The 17,400-nt window shown below is 38.5% G+C and overlaps 1 protein-coding gene across 6 annotated transcripts in view; it reads left to right on the forward strand.

Moving 5' to 3' along the window:
* Positions 1 to 17,400, forward strand: part of LOC118109663 (protein diaphanous homolog 3) — a 153,198-nt gene that overhangs the window by 21,770 nt on the left and 114,028 nt on the right. For all 6 annotated transcript variants that reach the window (XM_035156956.2, XM_035156984.2, XM_035156965.2 and 3 more), the window contains 11 exons: positions 986 to 1,060; positions 1,940 to 2,009; positions 5,431 to 5,567; positions 6,291 to 6,396; positions 8,736 to 8,846; positions 9,824 to 9,942; positions 10,192 to 10,308; positions 13,422 to 13,540; positions 13,643 to 13,707; positions 14,662 to 14,766; positions 16,417 to 16,740. In XM_035156956.2, coding sequence (XP_035012847.1) covers positions 986 to 1,060; positions 1,940 to 2,009; positions 5,431 to 5,567; positions 6,291 to 6,396; positions 8,736 to 8,846; positions 9,824 to 9,942; positions 10,192 to 10,308; positions 13,422 to 13,540; positions 13,643 to 13,707; positions 14,662 to 14,766; positions 16,417 to 16,740 — 1,348 coding nt within the window. The remainder of the gene's footprint in view (positions 1 to 985; positions 1,061 to 1,939; positions 2,010 to 5,430; positions 5,568 to 6,290; positions 6,397 to 8,735; positions 8,847 to 9,823; positions 9,943 to 10,191; positions 10,309 to 13,421; positions 13,541 to 13,642; positions 13,708 to 14,661; positions 14,767 to 16,416; positions 16,741 to 17,400) is intronic.

Below are 17,400 nucleotides of genomic sequence, written 5' to 3' on the forward strand. Positions count from 1 at the left end.
TACATTTAAAAAAATAAATAACTTGTGCCATGTGTGGATCCAGGGTGAACTTAATGACCCAAGAGGTTGTTAGAAGCTCCCAAAACTTACCCTGCCTAAAGTTTTCAAATAAAAGTTTCAGGAATTCTCTGGAGAAGGGCTGAAAACTTTGAAGAAACAAGTTAACAAGTTATTTTTTGCGATGAACAATAAACTATGTATTCCAATGTGTGCATCCTTTTAAGGTCACTATTTTATCTTCTGGAAGCTGAACATCAGATAAAATAGCAAAGCTGCCTTTAACTAACTAAATAAACACCTTTTTAAGATCACTGTGATAAAAACACAGTTGGTTCTTCTTTATCTCCAATAAAACAATTGCATAGGAAACAAAATCTATTATGTGTGTTAGCCCCAAGCTTTCGATACTACTACTTTAATCACACAATTTGAGATCCATCAAGGGCACCTTCTCCGTAAGACGTGCCTAAAAACAACTTTAACATAAAGAGTGGCACGAAAATGATTTGATTGAGCCGTGTGAACTTGCTTAACCTCCTTTGAAAGGCTGCAAATCATAAATGTCACCTGCATACAAGTATAAATTCTGGTTTCTGGCTCGAAAGTATTTTTTTTTGCCATTTTTCTTTATTCTCTCAGGCAATGTAGCCTCTGTATAAAGGCTTAGTATTGCATTATTGTATCTTTGCTTTAGAAGGTACTATATGCATATTATGCTGCACACACTATACTAGTATACTATATTTTTTAAGATATCTGTTTGTAAGAATTGAATTACAGAGTTTTACTTATATAAAAGCCCAAATATTTTGTCAGATCGCAGGGACACTTGCAACACTGTGTTTGCTGCTCCTCAGGACAGAGTATTAAATTCTACATGTGTTTTTCTGTCCTAAAGGTTTCCACAGGGATTAATGAGTATAAACATGTTGTCAGTTGTCAGTCTTGCTCACATGTGATATTGATTTGATTTTTGTTATTTCAGTTGGGTGCAGAGTTTCGGGCATGAGGGTCTTGGACTGCTGCTGGACATTTTGGAGAGGTTGCTTTTCAAGAAGGAGTAAGTTAATGCACTAATTCATGGGTACCTGTAACTGGTCATTTGTATATTCAAAGCATGAACAGTAGCTAATAATGTAAATTGCATGGTTTAGATAATTTAGCTTTCTTTCATTTTTATCAAAGTCATTCAACACCAATTTTAGACATGTCAGAATAATAAGAATGTGATTTATATTGGCTGGTGGTGGAGTTAATGAAAGGTTTATGAATGAACCAATTATTTTAAATTGTTCTCTATCATGAGCACAGTCTTGTATTTTATTTCTTACAGGTTCTTAGACTTTCTTTCACAATCCTGAATGTGCATAGAAAAATTTTGCAGTGTTTCCCATTAATTCCATAGACTGTGGTGGCCCCCCATGGTCAACCTTTCTTCCCCCATCATAATGATCAGGAAATGTATAATGCTTCTCATAACGTTATCAAAGATCTCAGATGTAGTGTTTAGCTCCGTTTAGCTCTCTCTCTGTCGCGCTCTCTCTCTGTAGCTCTCTCTCTCCCTGTTACTCGGTCTCTCCCTCTCTCTTTCTCTCCCCCCCACATTGACCTGTTCGTCATAGTCACACTGGCCCTCCGTAGCAATGGGAGACATCCCACTGTGGTGTGGGCCTGTTGATTGTCAAAACAATCAATAGCATTTTTACTGTCCTGGTAGAACACTGCAGAACACCTGCCCTGTCCCTGTACCTGTCATTCAGCTGCACATCAGAGCCTACTGCCTGTGCTTTCACAGAAATCAACCGCTTGGCCAGACATCCCCTTGTCTCCCTTGTCAGCCATCGCCACGTCTAATCCTGTGGGAAACACTGTGTAGACTCATTTTTGTCATGTTGTTCATCAGGCCACTTTCCCCTGAATAACTCTCTCGTCTCTGTAGGCAAGAGAAGCTTGACAAAAGGAATCAACACAAAGTTATCCAGTGTCTCAAGGCCTTCATGAACAATAAGGTAAATACTCATGAGCATTTATTTAGGTTGTACATTAAGTTCCCATTTTCAATCTAACTTTGTGTAAAAGCAATTGTTATCGAGATATCTAACCTAGGAATGTCCAAACAAGTTTTTTTCTGTCTTTTTTTTAATAAATAAATCAACATATTGAATTATATAATTGTTCTGATTAATGCCCTGGGACATTAACTTTAATCAGGAGCTTTTTTTTATTTGATAAATCGGGAGATGGTGGCATGGCAGGTTTACTACTACAACACGGAATCCCCAAATTCATTAAAACATTTCATATTTTTATAGTTTTGTATTTCCTAATATGCTTCAGGGAAAAAACTATAACTCCCTGTATTTTGAGACTGATTCCTTCAGGTAACCTTCATCCTATTCATTATTATTTCGTGTCTTCATTTATTTACCAAATAATGTGGCCTCTTGGATTTCAATTACAAGGGATTCATCAAAATTGGAGAAGAGTAGCATCACAACAATCTGGAGCCACTTACCTCAAGTTTTACTCAAGTCCTGATTCTTGACACTCTTGATCTAAGATTGTCGGCCTGTCTGTTGAGGAGTGAGAGCTTTCTGATGGTTTAGGAACTATAAGAGAGAGTGTGTTTGAATGTCAAGTGCAAATGAGGGAAAGAGATGTGATTGCAGAAGAGAAACACAACTTCCTCCGCAGCGCTCCTTTAAAGCACACACTTGTGAGTTGTTACACAGAGCGACTCTCTGATTCACTTCCTGCATTTTCAGAGGGACACAATGTCATGTGTCGTATGCACAGAGGCTGCTAAGTTATCAACAAGATCATCAACGATGTGTCACAGTAAAATTGAGCGAGCCGTCCTCCATTGTACTGACACATGGAAGTGGAGTAGTTTTAATGCAGTGCAGTCACCGTGCAGTCACTATTAATCACAGAGACATTTTTGACTTTAGGAACATGTCATAACTCTTTTTTCTTTTTTACATAATTTAATGAGTTTGTTTTTGGAATTGTTTTTCTTTAGCAACATAATTAAGTCAAACTATAAAATAATATGATCATATTGTGATAAAATTATCCCACTTAAAGTCTAAAGACAGTAAAATTGAATGATCGCCCAGGATGAAGCGCTTATACATAAAAATGAGTTCTGCTGAAGGAGCTGTGATTTACAGTGTCTTTGCTTTTTTCTTGCTTTTGTGCTGTTAGTCTAAAGTAGCTACCAAGGAAAAAAAAAAAATATCTCGCCAGATGGAGCTAAAATACCAGGGGAGACAGATATACAGCCGCTCTGGCACAGAGCGTGCTGTAAGGTCTCATGTAATCCTGTGTCTCAATAGGCACCAGACACCAGCATTTACCCGTAGGCCTCTCTGTTAGCCCAGACCTTTCCCTGGCTAGAGACGCACCTTGGGATGGGATGTACCCACAATGCCAAGGAGACAGGTGTTCGCTGCCAGCTGTCAGTGCAGTCTTTTCTTCTTCTTCTTCTGCCTTCCTGCGTCAAGTCTCACACTTACAACGGCATAATAATGGAGTACTAAAAGTTGCCACAGTGGGAAGCTGCCCTTTGAACAACTTAACTGTTATTAAGAAAACCTATTTCCTCAATAAAGATTTCATGTAATTGCTTTCTAAGCTGAATAAGTACTTATAAAAGCTTATAATGTATAGCTCTGCGCTGTTTGATTGAACTGTAGTTCTCTCCGCTCTTTGTTATTGTGATGGCTGCTGATGCAGGCGATATGTGCTATTACTTTAGGTGCAGATATCTGTAATTGTTGATTCTATATTCATTTTTAAATTACCTTCTTTTGAATGGTTTTCAATGGGGAATGAGTGAAACATAATGAAACATGATCGATATCTCAAAAATTAGAATGGCTACAAGACTGAAACTTGGTGAACAGCTTCCCCATATGCATGTGCTTCCCATTGTGAAAGAATGATAGCAATAGTTTTACCATGCAGGGAGAAATTATCCAACATAACTTTGGACCTGTGAAGGAAGACAAAGCCTGGTATCTATGGATTCAGTAAATGATGCTGAAAAATTGCCAAAAGCCAGACTCATTTGTGTTATATATATATATATATATATATATAACATATACATTTTTTCACCATTTTGAATAACTTGGCTGAAATGTTCTCTTTTGACTCCCTATCCTACCTCCTTCATCCAAGCTTCATCCGTATTGGAACATGCCACATGCTTTTCTGCTTTTCCATGTTTTTTTGGGGGTCTGACACATTTTTGTAGTGTGGTCAAAAAGCTGCAATATTAATGCAGTTTTATCATGAGGTGTCACTATAGTCAGCAAGGAAACTGTACTATTCTGGTCAATATTTACCTTGTACTGTATCATATATGTAAGCAAGGCTGTTAAAGTATAGAGACAACTGCTTAAGAAATTGTAAAAAAAAAAAGATGTGGTATCTACATGAGCCCTACACGATACAGAAACCTGCTCCAGCAGTGTTCATTCTTTGAAGCATTGACAGAAATCTGACACAGTTCATCTTTATTTTGTTTCTGGAAATTCAACAACAAGTTTTTTAGGAAATTTGTCAGAAAAATGAACAAAATTGCGAAACTGTTTATAAAGTAATGACACAGTTCAGCTATTTGCATATAAATATGCAGACACAAAGAAACAATAAAAAATATTTTGTTAGCTTACTGTCAATTGTGTAAAGCCTGCATCGACCAGGCAAACAGAAAATCTAAATCAAGTGCTACGTGATGCTTGGTGTTACTACCACATCGACAAAAGCATTAGAAAGAAAAGAAAAACATTTTTCAAATCAAACAACAAAAGTGAGAAAAAACACTTATTGATGCCTTCTTTTATATAATAAAACCTCCTTTCAAAGCTTTACAAATAGTGAATTAATTTCAGAGTATTATTTATATTCAACATTTTATTATTTTTAACAAAACAGACAATTTCTGTATAGATTTTCTCTGTACAAATCAAAACATTAATTTAAGCTCTGAATGTTGCTGAGCCTGGTCTTCATTGTGCAGCTGCTACCACATGCTAGCACCGAATTATCCACCACAAATATAACATTGTTCAAGTCACTCCCTTTTTTTCTTTGTGATGGCTTTAATATACCCCACATGGCAAAACTCAAAATGCAGTTATTGTAAATCTATTTAATAATGATCTTGTAATTAAATCCGAGACCATTTGTACAAGTAATTGTCTTGAGCCAGATCGCTTCAATTTATTGCACGTGCTGTATTACAGATGAACTGAAATCATAGTTTACCTTGAGTCTAGCATTTAATAATTGCAAATAAATATATTGAACTTCAACTTTAATAAGTAAAACTTTGTGTTACATGGCATTTCATTCTTGTCACTAATGAGCTGAAGTAATGCACACTTGTGTAAACATGTTATGTGTTTGTGTTTATCGCAGTATGGCTTGGATCGAATCCTGGGGGAGGAGAAAAGTCTTGCTTTACTGGCAAGAGCCATTGATCCCACCCAGTCTGCCATGATGACTGACGTGGTGAAGCTGCTGTCAGCCATCTGCATTGTGGGCGAAGAGAACACGTATGCTCAGGCTTCATTCTTTCTGTCAAAACCTCTAGGTCTTACAGCTTCTCTAATGTTGAAAGACAATATTTTCAAATTATCAATTAGTTTAGGTTTGATTTACAATAGTGGTCCAACTCAGTATCACTAATTATCATTTCTCATTATGAGTTTAAATGACTTATAGAAAGATGACTTCCTTTGTGAGTATCTGTATTACGACCGTGGTGCCAGTATATTGTACATGAAAGTATTGCATGTATTGTTGGTATGTTAAGTACAGGTCAAGTGCAAGAAAATTAATTGAGTGATTTATTTGACAACAATGTCAAATTAGATATTCTAATTATAACATTTAATCATTTAGAAAAGTAACGTGGTGTAAATTTCCAATGCCAACACATTGAAAATCACTTCTTTTGTGTAAGAAAACAGTAGATCTTCCATTATGTGGAACAATATTTCAAGTTATATATGCTTCATACATTTTTTTTCTTTTAAATTTAAATTAATAATTATAATCATTATTGAATGATGTTAAAATTACGATCAATTAAATTCAATTTGAATCATAATTCTCCTCAAGTCATAAGTCATGATTTACAGTGTCAGTGATGGTATTTCCTAGAAAAGACCATACACCTGGGTTAAATCAGCCTTGAATACAGAGATTCTGATTAACATCTTTAATAATAATAATTTTTTCTCCCCAACGCTCATGCATGTAATGTTCTCATTTAGATTGGAAAAGGTCCTTGAAGCCATTACCACAGCAGGGGAATGGCGAGCCATCGAGAGGTTCAGTCCCATTGCGCAAGGGCTTCGTGATCGCTCGGTTCAATTACAAGTAAGTACAGAGTATATGTATGCCCACTGACGTTGTTGCAATCAGATTTCCTTGAAATTAGATAAGAAATGACTGTGGAAAGACCATTTCAATACATCACACTCCCTTAGCCACAGGTTTTGAGATTTAAACAGTTTTTAGTTGAGGTGCATATTGGTGATAAAACAAACACGTGGGATTTAATGTGGCAGTCTAGAGCCTGTTAATATCATTTTATTGGAAGCAATGAACATTATCAATCACAGATTGTGTGGTAAAATACTTCCTTGATTTGAGGTTAGCATCTGTACTGACCTTTACTGTTGAGACTTTTAGCATTTAAGTTACAGGAGTATCCCAGCTGTAAATCAAGGTATATTACAAACAAAAAAGAAACAATTGCAGCTTGAAGAAGAAAAAATAACTTTAGAATGAGAACACAATTACCACAGAAAAACTTCAAAAAGCCAGAATGATAAAATCCCATATATCTGTTATCTATATAGGTAGAGAAGTTGTGTGTGCCCAGGTATTTACCTCTCCATGCAAAGCTCTCGTCTTATGCACTCCCCTTCCATAAATAATCCCTCACTTTGTGGACATGATCTTTCATTTCCCTGCTGATACATACACTTGAGATATTGCATGTGGGCTGTTTCAAACTGAGACAACATCAGTTTCTGTCAGAATAATGCAATTCATGATTAAAGTGTCTTGTTGTCTGCATTTTTATTTGGTAGCTGAGGGACGAGAGGAGAGTATCAATTCATTCAGTACCTAACACACATAAGCATGATGAAAGGTGGGCATAACACTCAAGTAGGGACAACTACTTTCCTCCTTTGGTTGTCTTGTATTTTTATGCATTGACCAGGGCTAAACTTTTTTTTATTCATATCATTTTGCTTTCAATTTGCAATAACTACCTTTGACTGGTCAAAACTTTATGGGAGAGAGAGATAAGGAAGCAAAGTGAGGGAGAGGAAGAGTTTTGCATGGAAGACAAAAAGGACCAAAAGAAAATTAGAAAGAAGAACCGGATTTTGACATCCACCGGAAGCTTGAGTTTGCTTCACACAGACAATTTATTTGTGACTATACAAACACAGCCCAGTGTACTGGAAGGTTTATAAGGCCTTACTTGCTTTGATATCCCCTCGCACTTCTGAATACACGCCACAGATCCCTTTTAAATCCCTTGCATTATTAAAGCACAGATACTGTTATATATCCCTACCACGGCCACAGTAATGCGTGGCAGAAAGCTTTCTCTTCTCCCTGAGCACATTTGCACACAGTCTCCCCTGGCAACGTTTAGCTGTGGGAAAGTAAGTGTAAATAGACAATTGTGGGACCACCAAAATTTGAAATGCTTGTATTTTCCTCTAAAGTCTTTTATATCTTTATGTATTTTTAATTGACTCTTGCATTGATGAAGCTAATGTAGGTGGTTAAAATTACATTCAGAAACTCATAAAGTCTTTGATGGGCTTGAATCAAATTATCGACTTGACATAATGTCGTTGCACAGCGCTGCAGTAAATTGTGATTCTGCACCTATGAAAAATGATGTAAAGCATTGTTGTGATTTTTCTTGCTAACCCTTTGTCTTTTGTTATTTATTGTCCGCAGCAGGCTTCAACTGTCTGATATTTATTCATATATGCAGAAAATATGCAGTGTGTACTAGGTAGGAAACCAGTCCATCAATGGGCACCGTCTTTTAAATTATCAATGGTATTGGTTTTTTATCAATCACCACAACCCAGTCACATGTCACTTTTTACCTGTCTGTATCAAATGGTACTTCAAAGACAGGAAAATTATTGAGCTTGAGTGCCACGGCAAAAATAAGAGCGTGCCCTCAAACTGATTATGAACCTTAAAGCATCTGAATATCCTTCCTGAGCCTGAGCATTGCCATACCCTGTTTTCACGCATGAATGGATTGCTTTACTGATCAATAATAGATTTTTCTGTCTGTGTTTGCGCGGGCAGTTGAGGAGTCACAGGATGCAGCTGTCCCCGCGCAGTAAACCAAATTCAGGCGGGAGTGAAAAACAGCTTCCAAAAGAGCGAGTTTGCCCTTAAATTGACTGTTGGTTAATTTTGTGTGTATGGGTCTGCAGTTGTTCCATTAATATTAAAATCAGCCCCCCAGTTGGTGACTGGAGAAAATAGACATGCATTAGTTATGGTCCTCTGCTTCCAAGGGACATAACTCATTTCGAATGCATGCAGGCCTGCTTTTCATCAACTTCTGGAAGAAGTCTGTCTACTCTTTCTCTGGTTCTCTCTCTCACTCTCTTCTCTCGCTCCTTCTTTCTCTCTCTTTGTTCTGTTTACCCTTCATTTTGCAGGTGGCATGCATGCAGCTCATCAATGCACTAGTGACATCTCCTGATGAGCTGGACTTCAGGCTGCACATCAGAAATGAATTTATGCGCTGTGGCCTAAAAGAGATATTGCCGGTAAGCTCAACAAAACACACACACACACACACACGATATAAACTCACACTCACCATGTATTAATATTTAAATGAGTTGTCCACTTCAGTGAAATACTGTAGATTTGCTCCAGCAAATAATTTATGAAACACAGTGGAGAGTTGTTGTCCATGTCGTCTGTCAGTGCCAGCGCCCAGGAACCAATAAAGGTTTGAGTGGCTGGGCTAATAATATTTCTACTGCATTTCATACCATCTACCTTACATGCTCATCTCTTGTAAACTACTGTATTGCTGTGTCTCAGTTCATGTACTTTTATACACTGGCAACATTTGAGAGCACAAGGGCGGTCACACTGACAAGTATGGCAAAATGCGCAGTGGAGGAAAAGCACCTAGATTGTGTCCTCAAAACGGTCAAACATTTGCATTTAAAAGGGCCACTTCTCACCTTCAACGGCTGCCATCTTGACTACCTAGCTGAGGGTGAGGGACTGTTGACTTATTTTAAAACTTGTGAAAATTGCGGTCTAAGCAGGAGAAAATGAATTCAGCTGGGATAGCAGCACATTTCATGTTGCACGACACAGGGGACAGTTATTAAGATGTTATTTCTTAAAGTCAAGAGAGCGAAGCAGGCGGCAGATATTTTGGCAGGTGACAATAACAGTCGCATTTTACAATTGTCATTTTCAGCAAATGCACATCGGCCGTGTTTGATTTGGGACAAAGCTACTCTGTCAGGATTCATGCTCTATGCCGGTGATTCAGAAAGAAAAATAAACTAATTAAAATATGGAGCCAGTCTCCTCACTTTCATATCATGATGTGTCACAGCATTTAGAACAAGCTCCTTGTCTTGACTCAGGCTTGATGCTTCCCTTTTTGTTTAATTTATCAGCGTGAGCCTTTCTGTCTGATTTATTTTCTTTTATTCTTTTATCTCATTGTCTCTCATTGTTTTACTTTTTATTTTTTTCCTCCTCACTTCATTTGTAGCAACTGACAGCCATCAGGAATGACGCCCTTGACATCCAGCTTAAAGTATTTGTGGAGCACAAAGAAGAAGACATGATCGAGTTTTCTCACAGGCTGGAGGACATCAAGAGCGAGCTTGAATATCCTTGTTATTTTGACAGCAGCGTGAAGCGTGAAACTCCAAAGTTTGATTCAGTGTCTGTACCTTGTAATTTTGGCTAATATACATTTGAAAAGCATCCAGCTAAGGTCAGTTGTTGTTCACTAGATGCTAGATAACCAAAAGTGTGAAATTAGAATAGAATATATATTTTTTCATTTCAGTAGCTTCTACATTTTGATGTGAAAATTCTATTTCCATTTACGTACGAGCCCTTGACTCTCTGCACTGATGCGGGGGATGTATTCAGCATTGTGCAGAGCACAGTGAAGGACAGCAGTGCAGAGCCTTATTTCCTCTCTATTCTACAGCACCTAATGCTTATACGCAATGACTACTTGGTCAGGTAAAAATCTCCAGCACACACAAACACACAGAACCTAAATTATCTAAAGTTAAACGAAGCAAAGAGTCATTTTCTTCTCATATTTCCGTTCTTCTTCTCACAAAGTTCTTTCTCTTTTATTTCAGTCGTTGTGTCTGTCCCTCATTTATCCTCCACCTACAGTATATCTGTGTTATCACAATGATGACCAACATACAGTGTTTTAATTTAGCAATATAACCAAATCCACACCTAACCGAACCTAAGAGCTTATGTTTTGTGGAGGTCTCACTCCCTCTGCCTTAAACCCTCCCAATGACACGGGCTCACAAAGAGAATGCTGTCTCTTTTATCTCTGAGCCATCTATTACAGCCAATGCTCCAAAGTATTTCTCATCTCCTTTTAATGGTACTTTTTCAAAGATTTATTTTATGTTGATTCACTCGCAGCTGGGTGTGAGTTCAACTATGACTTGATCAAAAGACAGAGCTCTAATCTGCAGCATATGAAATGCATCACCTGCAGTTTCTCTTCTGCCAAAAAACAACACCTGAAGTGTTTCTGTCTGCCAATAATGAAACTTTATGCAATGTTAATATTGGCATTTTTATGACTGCCAACAGTGGCAGTAGCTGAGCGACTGTGACAGGATTTCTTGCTGGTGGTATGTTTTACACTTTTGACCTTTCATACTTACATTTACAAGAAAAAGTAAGTCATTGGAGTTACCTGAATTTATGAAGCAATATGGTTGGACTTTGACAAATTTACTAGAATAGCATTCAGACTTGACACATGCACACTTCTGCCAAGACCAAAGAGTCCCCTCAAATTCAATCAAGCCCCACCAAATTCCACAGTTTCATCAAAATTATGGTGAAAACAAAAAAAAAAAGCCTCCTGGATCCACCCCTTGATCTGGATTTGCACCAATATTTTATGGGTTCATTTCTGACCAATATATTATCCTACCATTTAGTTTTGTGGTGATCCTCCCTGTAGTTTGTTTGTAAAGCTGTTAACTAACAAACAAATGGCAAAGAAAACATAACCTCTTGCTAAAGGTAACAAAACAATAGATTTTTGCAAATAACACAAATAATTGTGTTGTACTTGCCAACATTTATTACATCACTAAAATTTTCACAGTTTAAGAAGAACTATGCAAATCCCTTCTGCTAATGACATCAATTAAAGTCAATCGGTGTTGGGAGTTTTTACTTTACAGTTTGATCGATGAAACCAAATTGAAGGTGTGTGTTCAAGCATCTTCGAACTATTTGGAAATTTGAGAATTGAGTGAATGGTGCCTCGCAGGATCTAACTAGATTTAGGATCAACTATTTTAGATTTGCATAAAGCTGGAAAGGCTCACAGAGTCATCTCAGAGTTTAGACATTCATTAGTCCACAGTCAGACAAATTGTAATGTAGCTACTCTCCCGAGGAGTGGGCCCTCATCTTAAGATGACACGGAGAGCAAGAAGCAGAATGCTCAACGAGGTAAAAATAGAAAGTATAAGAGCTGAAAACTTTAAGGAATAACCTTGGTAACATCTCTCATGTTCCTGAGTCAACCATATGCAAATAATAGTATGCGGGTGCATGGAGCATGATGTTGATGGCAGGACACCACCATGGAAGCTGCTGCTCTCCAAATAAATCATCACTGCAGGCTTGATATTTGTCAAAGTGCACTTAGCACTTGTTTTGTGGACTGAAAATAGGTTGAATAGTTTGGGAAAAGCACACAGCAGCACAGAAGACATGAAAAGGAAAGCATCCTCCCAAAGTTGCATGACAAGAACGCACCCTTATGCACATTATAAAATCTGACACGGATAATGTGTTCGTAACCCCTCTATGCGATGATCATAACATATGGTGCAGCTCTATAGACGGTTTTGAGTTTGCGTTCAAGTTCTCCATCGGCACTTCAATACTCCTGATATTAATTTTCACCACTGGCTTGTATCTGAACGTGAACCTTTTAATATTCTGCATCTCTTGCAAAGGACTGGTGCAGTGAGCATTGGTTATTTATTCTCAAAAGTATATAGATAAGGGGTCCAAAGTTGCAGTGTAAATAAAAAGCGGTAGCTTGTCAGTCAAGTGATCGACAGTACGTCTTATTCTATTTTCATCCCTATATTTTTGTCATTCACACAGTGACTCCATGGTGCAGATCTACATGGCAGTCTCAGCATTGTTTTAGGGAGAGGTGGAAGGCAGCGTCCCTGATTAATCACTGCTGATAAGTCTCAGAGTAGGGATTTGGACTCTCAGCGGCAATGTTGCAAGATAATGAGCAGATCAGACACTTCTTCCTTTAACTTGCAACAGCACTGTGGCTCTCAGCTGTTGTCTGTTGCTGCATCACAACATCTCCCTTTTCCTCACTGTGGCATATCCTCGTTATTGTGTGATCAGTGAATTCAACAGAGCCACTTGAAACAGTTCAACTGCAATTACTGTGCATTTGCTAATAGGTGGTTGTGTATTCTCCATTGTTCAGCGTCATAGAAACAGCGCTTATATAGGTGCTGTAAGTAGGCGTTTTATTAGCTCTGAAGAAACGAACATTAGCATATGCCTCATATCGACTGAAGTATAGTCTCAATAATCAAGATAAAACTTTTAATTTTTTTATCATTAATTAAGATACCATCTGGTTCAAAATGTACATAGATAATTAATCACAGTTTTTTTTCCTGTTGGCATATTTCCTTATGGAATATATGGAATTTATATCAGTGTAAATTTAGTTCCTGTCGATATTCTGTCCTCTGTTTAGGTCTCTTCATTTTCTGTCCACATTATTGGAGTCTCCCCCCATAGTCTTCTAATTAGATTTTTGTATTTTATTAAACCAATTAACACATAATTAATGATAAGTAGCCCCAAGTTGTAGGTTCATGATGTGTTCAGAGTTTTCCTTTTGCAGTGATAATGTCTGGTTGCACAAGTTGTTGGGACATGCCACATTTCCCTTTTATCTTTTCAGTAACCCTGTTTTCCCTGAAGACAGTGAAGCTGCTCTCACACCTGAATCTGCCCAAATGCAGACACAGACACCAGATTAAAAGTGTGTTTTTGAAACTAACATTTCTTCTCCGGCTTCTCCTGACTCTCAGGCCTCAGTACTTTAAGATCATTGAGGAGTGTGTGTCTCAGATCGTGCTCCACCGCAGTGGCACTGACCCAGACTTCAGTTACCGCAAGCGCCTCGATGTGGACTTCGGCCACCTCTTAGGCAAGTCACACACTTTTTTGCATTACAGATATTTCAATATTTCAATCAATCAAAGGTCATTTTCACTCTATTTTCTTTCTCCACTCTATTGTTTGTTTGCAGAGGTGTGTGTGGATAAAGCTCGAATTGATGAGTTTGAACAAAGAGCTTCAGAATTGGCACAGAAGGCAAGTATTGACAACAGAAAAAACACTTTTTCCTCCCACTACACAACCACCTGGCCTAAACAAAGCCCATTAAGGCATACTGGTATTCACTTGACTTTGTCCTATGAAGTAACATCTGTTTAGATTAGAAAACATTTACATTGAAGAGCTAAAATGACACTTTCAAACCATTGAGACTTGAATAATTGAAATAGTCTTTATCCGTAAAGAAATTGGTTTTGAAATTGTCTCTGACTATTAACCAAAAAAAGAAAAAAATATTTTCGTGAGAATGGCATATTGCTATAACAAAATCAGATCTATAACCTTAAAAATGCCCATTTTTCCATATTACCACCAAGTATTATTTTGAAAAGCAAAGTAAAGAGTATTCACTGTTGATAACAACCTGCACGTATCCCAGAGACAATGATAGAATTACCGGTTCTTCCCATATCATTGTAGATAAATTACAGTCTTCTTTCCTACTTTATAATATTCCCCACATCTTGAGCTTTTATATGTAGTTCCATGTTTTTGTTATGTTCATAGCACAGATCTAAAAACATAGGAGAAGAACTTATTATACTCCAGCAAATTAGAGAAAAAGCCGTACAGTTTTTCCTCTCAGTCGGCGAATCGCACACCCGCTTCTGAAATGTGTGAGGTCAAATTGATTAGCTGCTGTCTGGGTAGCAGCAGGTTGTAGATCCTGATTAGAAACACGGGCTCACTGATTGGTGTGTGTGTCTCGAGCTTCACTTTATCATTGAATGGGTGTTTGACAAAAGGTGGAAATTCAATCAGCAAATCAGGGTAATCAAGATGAAAATGAATTTTAATTATGCTAAAATAATTATACAGATAGACTCAAACAATTGCATTAAATAATACTAATGTTTATTCCTAGTTAAAGTAATTCAATATCAACGTTTGCTTTGTGTGAACAATTTGGATACGTGATTCTCTTTTCAGTTCGAGGAGGAGTTTGTAAGCCGGCAGGAGACAGAAGCTCAACTGGTTAAGTGTGAAGAAAAAGCAGCTGAACTCGGAGCTGAGCTGCAGGCCTTTAAGTCCCAGGTACACAAGCTGTGTATTTTAGTTTTTAGTGTTCACTTTTGTAATTTGTGTTAATTCTTTAGGGGATGTTAAAATGTGGAAAAAGATTTGATGACTCAGCAACTCTCCCTGAATCTAGCAAGTTACTTTTCATTAAGTTATTATTTTGGGGTGCAGGATGGGCTCTGAGGGGGCGCAGTGGGCGGATGGGGCTTTGCTTCACTGGAGCCTGCAGTTTGGTTTGACGTGGAGGCCGCTCCACTGGCTGGCTGACACTAAGTCTAATGGCAACACTGACCAGTCCTCCATGTTGGCCCTTTCTAATTCTCTGATCTCCATCCCATAAGAGGAAATTGTTCTAAAAGCAATTTATTCTGACAACCCCCTTCAGCCTCACTACTGGGCCTCTCTTCCCCTCCCCACCACCCCACCACCACCACCCCCCCAATACCCCAGAGAGTTGCTCCCATGCCCTGGAACAGCAAGATAACCACACACTCCGAGAAGGGGAAGAGAACTTCCCTTTTTATTTTCCTGATAATTTTTCAATTTGAAAAGAGCAAACACAGAATGAATACTCAAATAGTACTGCGGGTCAAATGACGGTGGTACCTTTATTCAATGCGGGTCCTCTTTGTCCCACTATTTTTGTCCTTGTGTGCCTCACTAGCACACACACACACACACACACACACACACACACACACACACACACACACACACACACACAGAGGCACACTTAATTGGTTAATTCAGCAAAGATGTTCTTCCCTGTAGAGGCGGTGGCAGAGTGAGGGCCCAGGGCTGACCTTTAGTGTGCGTCTTTAATCTAAAACTGGTGCATTGATCAATAAGCCATTTGCTCTGTATGATACAATTTACGAACCTTTGTAGCCCCGGTTATAACGTTGGAGTTTTAGCTTTGGAAAAAACAAATCATTGCGGGTATGTGTTCTGGACAGAATCTGGACCGTTTATGAGCGTTTGACCTCTGTTGGATGGTTGAGAGAACACGCCGCCGTTATCCGTAGCCCAGTGGTATCAGCCAGCAAAGCAAACCGTGCTGCACACTTGGCAGATGTGGTAGTTCGTCTGCTTCGATTTTTCTCTCTCTCTCTCTCTCTCTCTCTCTCTCTCTCTCTCTCTCTCTCTCTCTCTCTCTCTCTCTCTCTCGGGTTTCAGTCATTTTTCTTTTTTTCCTTGAAATGTGAGTTTGCTTTTTATTATATTTGTTCTGCGAAGGGTTTCATGGGTACTGCTCCACACACTATACAAAGAAAATCTAATGCTAGAAATAAACCAAAGTATTGTTTACTAGAAACAATTGTTCTTTTTTCTGAAGTTGGCCAAAATCATGAGCAATTACACTTTCTATTAAATTTGTTGAAAAAAAACAGCCACTAAACAAAATCATTTGACCTTCAAACTGATTGTGAAAATGCAATTTAGTCATCAAGATCCTTTGAATATGATTAATAGTTATTAGTGTAATAATTCAAGTAAGATCATGAAAGTGGCTTACGCTACTAAGAAATATGAAAGAGGACAACAATGTTAGATTTTGGTTGTGTTTGAAAATCCTTTATACTAGAACATACTCAAGCTATATTTTAGTGTTAAATGTCATGTTCTGTGGCATGAAGGCTTAAACTCTTCTCCCTGCCTGTCCAGTTTGGAGCTGTACCGGCGATTCTCTCCTCTCCCCATGCTCGACAGTCATCATCTGCCTCAACGCTCCCGTCTGGGACCCCACCCCGCGCTCCAGGACCTGGGTTGCCGGCACCCCCTCCTCCACCTCCTCCGCCTCCCTTACCTGGCTGTCCTGCCCCACCTCCTCCACCTGGAGTGCCTCCTCCGTTTGGTGCCCCTCCACCACCCCCTCTAGGGTTTGGCGGTGGTCTTGGCTCCCCCACCCACAATGCACTGCCTTACGGCCTCAGGGCTAAGAAGGAATTCAAGCCTGAGACTTCCATGAAGCGCCTCAACTGGTCCAAGGTAAGACACTGAAAGGTGTTTCTTATATTTGACCTCCACTTTCATACTTGATGGTGACATTATACACAATAACAAATCAGAACAATGCAGTTTAATATATCACTGATGAATGTATCTAGAATGACCATGGAGTTGTATCCTAAAAGTTTGCTTACAGGTAATTTTGGCATATTTGATCACAGCACAACTTAGCTGTGTATCTTCTAATTGGCATCTGGTAGAGGAACAGACTATATATAGAGAAATGTTTCTCAATGTTATGTACTTTCTTTAGTGAAAAGTTTGGGCCAATAAACGGAAAAATATGCCAGGTATTTAAAGTGGCCCTGTTCTCTGCTCTTAACTTTGTTCCTGATGTTCATTGGCAGCACCTGAACATTGCAGATGTTTTTCTAAGAAGTACAAACAACAACTTCCTCTCTCTGTGCCAAACCAGGAATAATTAAAAATAACAGATGATCAGACGCTATTGTCAGAGCAGCCTCAGTGGTACCTCTACAGATGTTGTTCCCTGCAGAGCAATATTAGTTCACAACACGAGTAATCAGTTTGTGGTTTGATTAATAATTTAATGTCAGATGTGCATTGGTACAGATGTTCAGCAAACTAAACCATATGCTGGGAAATTTATGAACCTTTTAGTAGGACATGAAGAGGACC

Source organism: Hippoglossus stenolepis, chromosome 1 (assembly GCF_022539355.2).
Source record: "Hippoglossus stenolepis isolate QCI-W04-F060 chromosome 1, HSTE1.2, whole genome shotgun sequence".
Classification (NCBI taxonomy): domain Eukaryota; kingdom Metazoa; phylum Chordata; class Actinopteri; order Pleuronectiformes; family Pleuronectidae; genus Hippoglossus; species Hippoglossus stenolepis.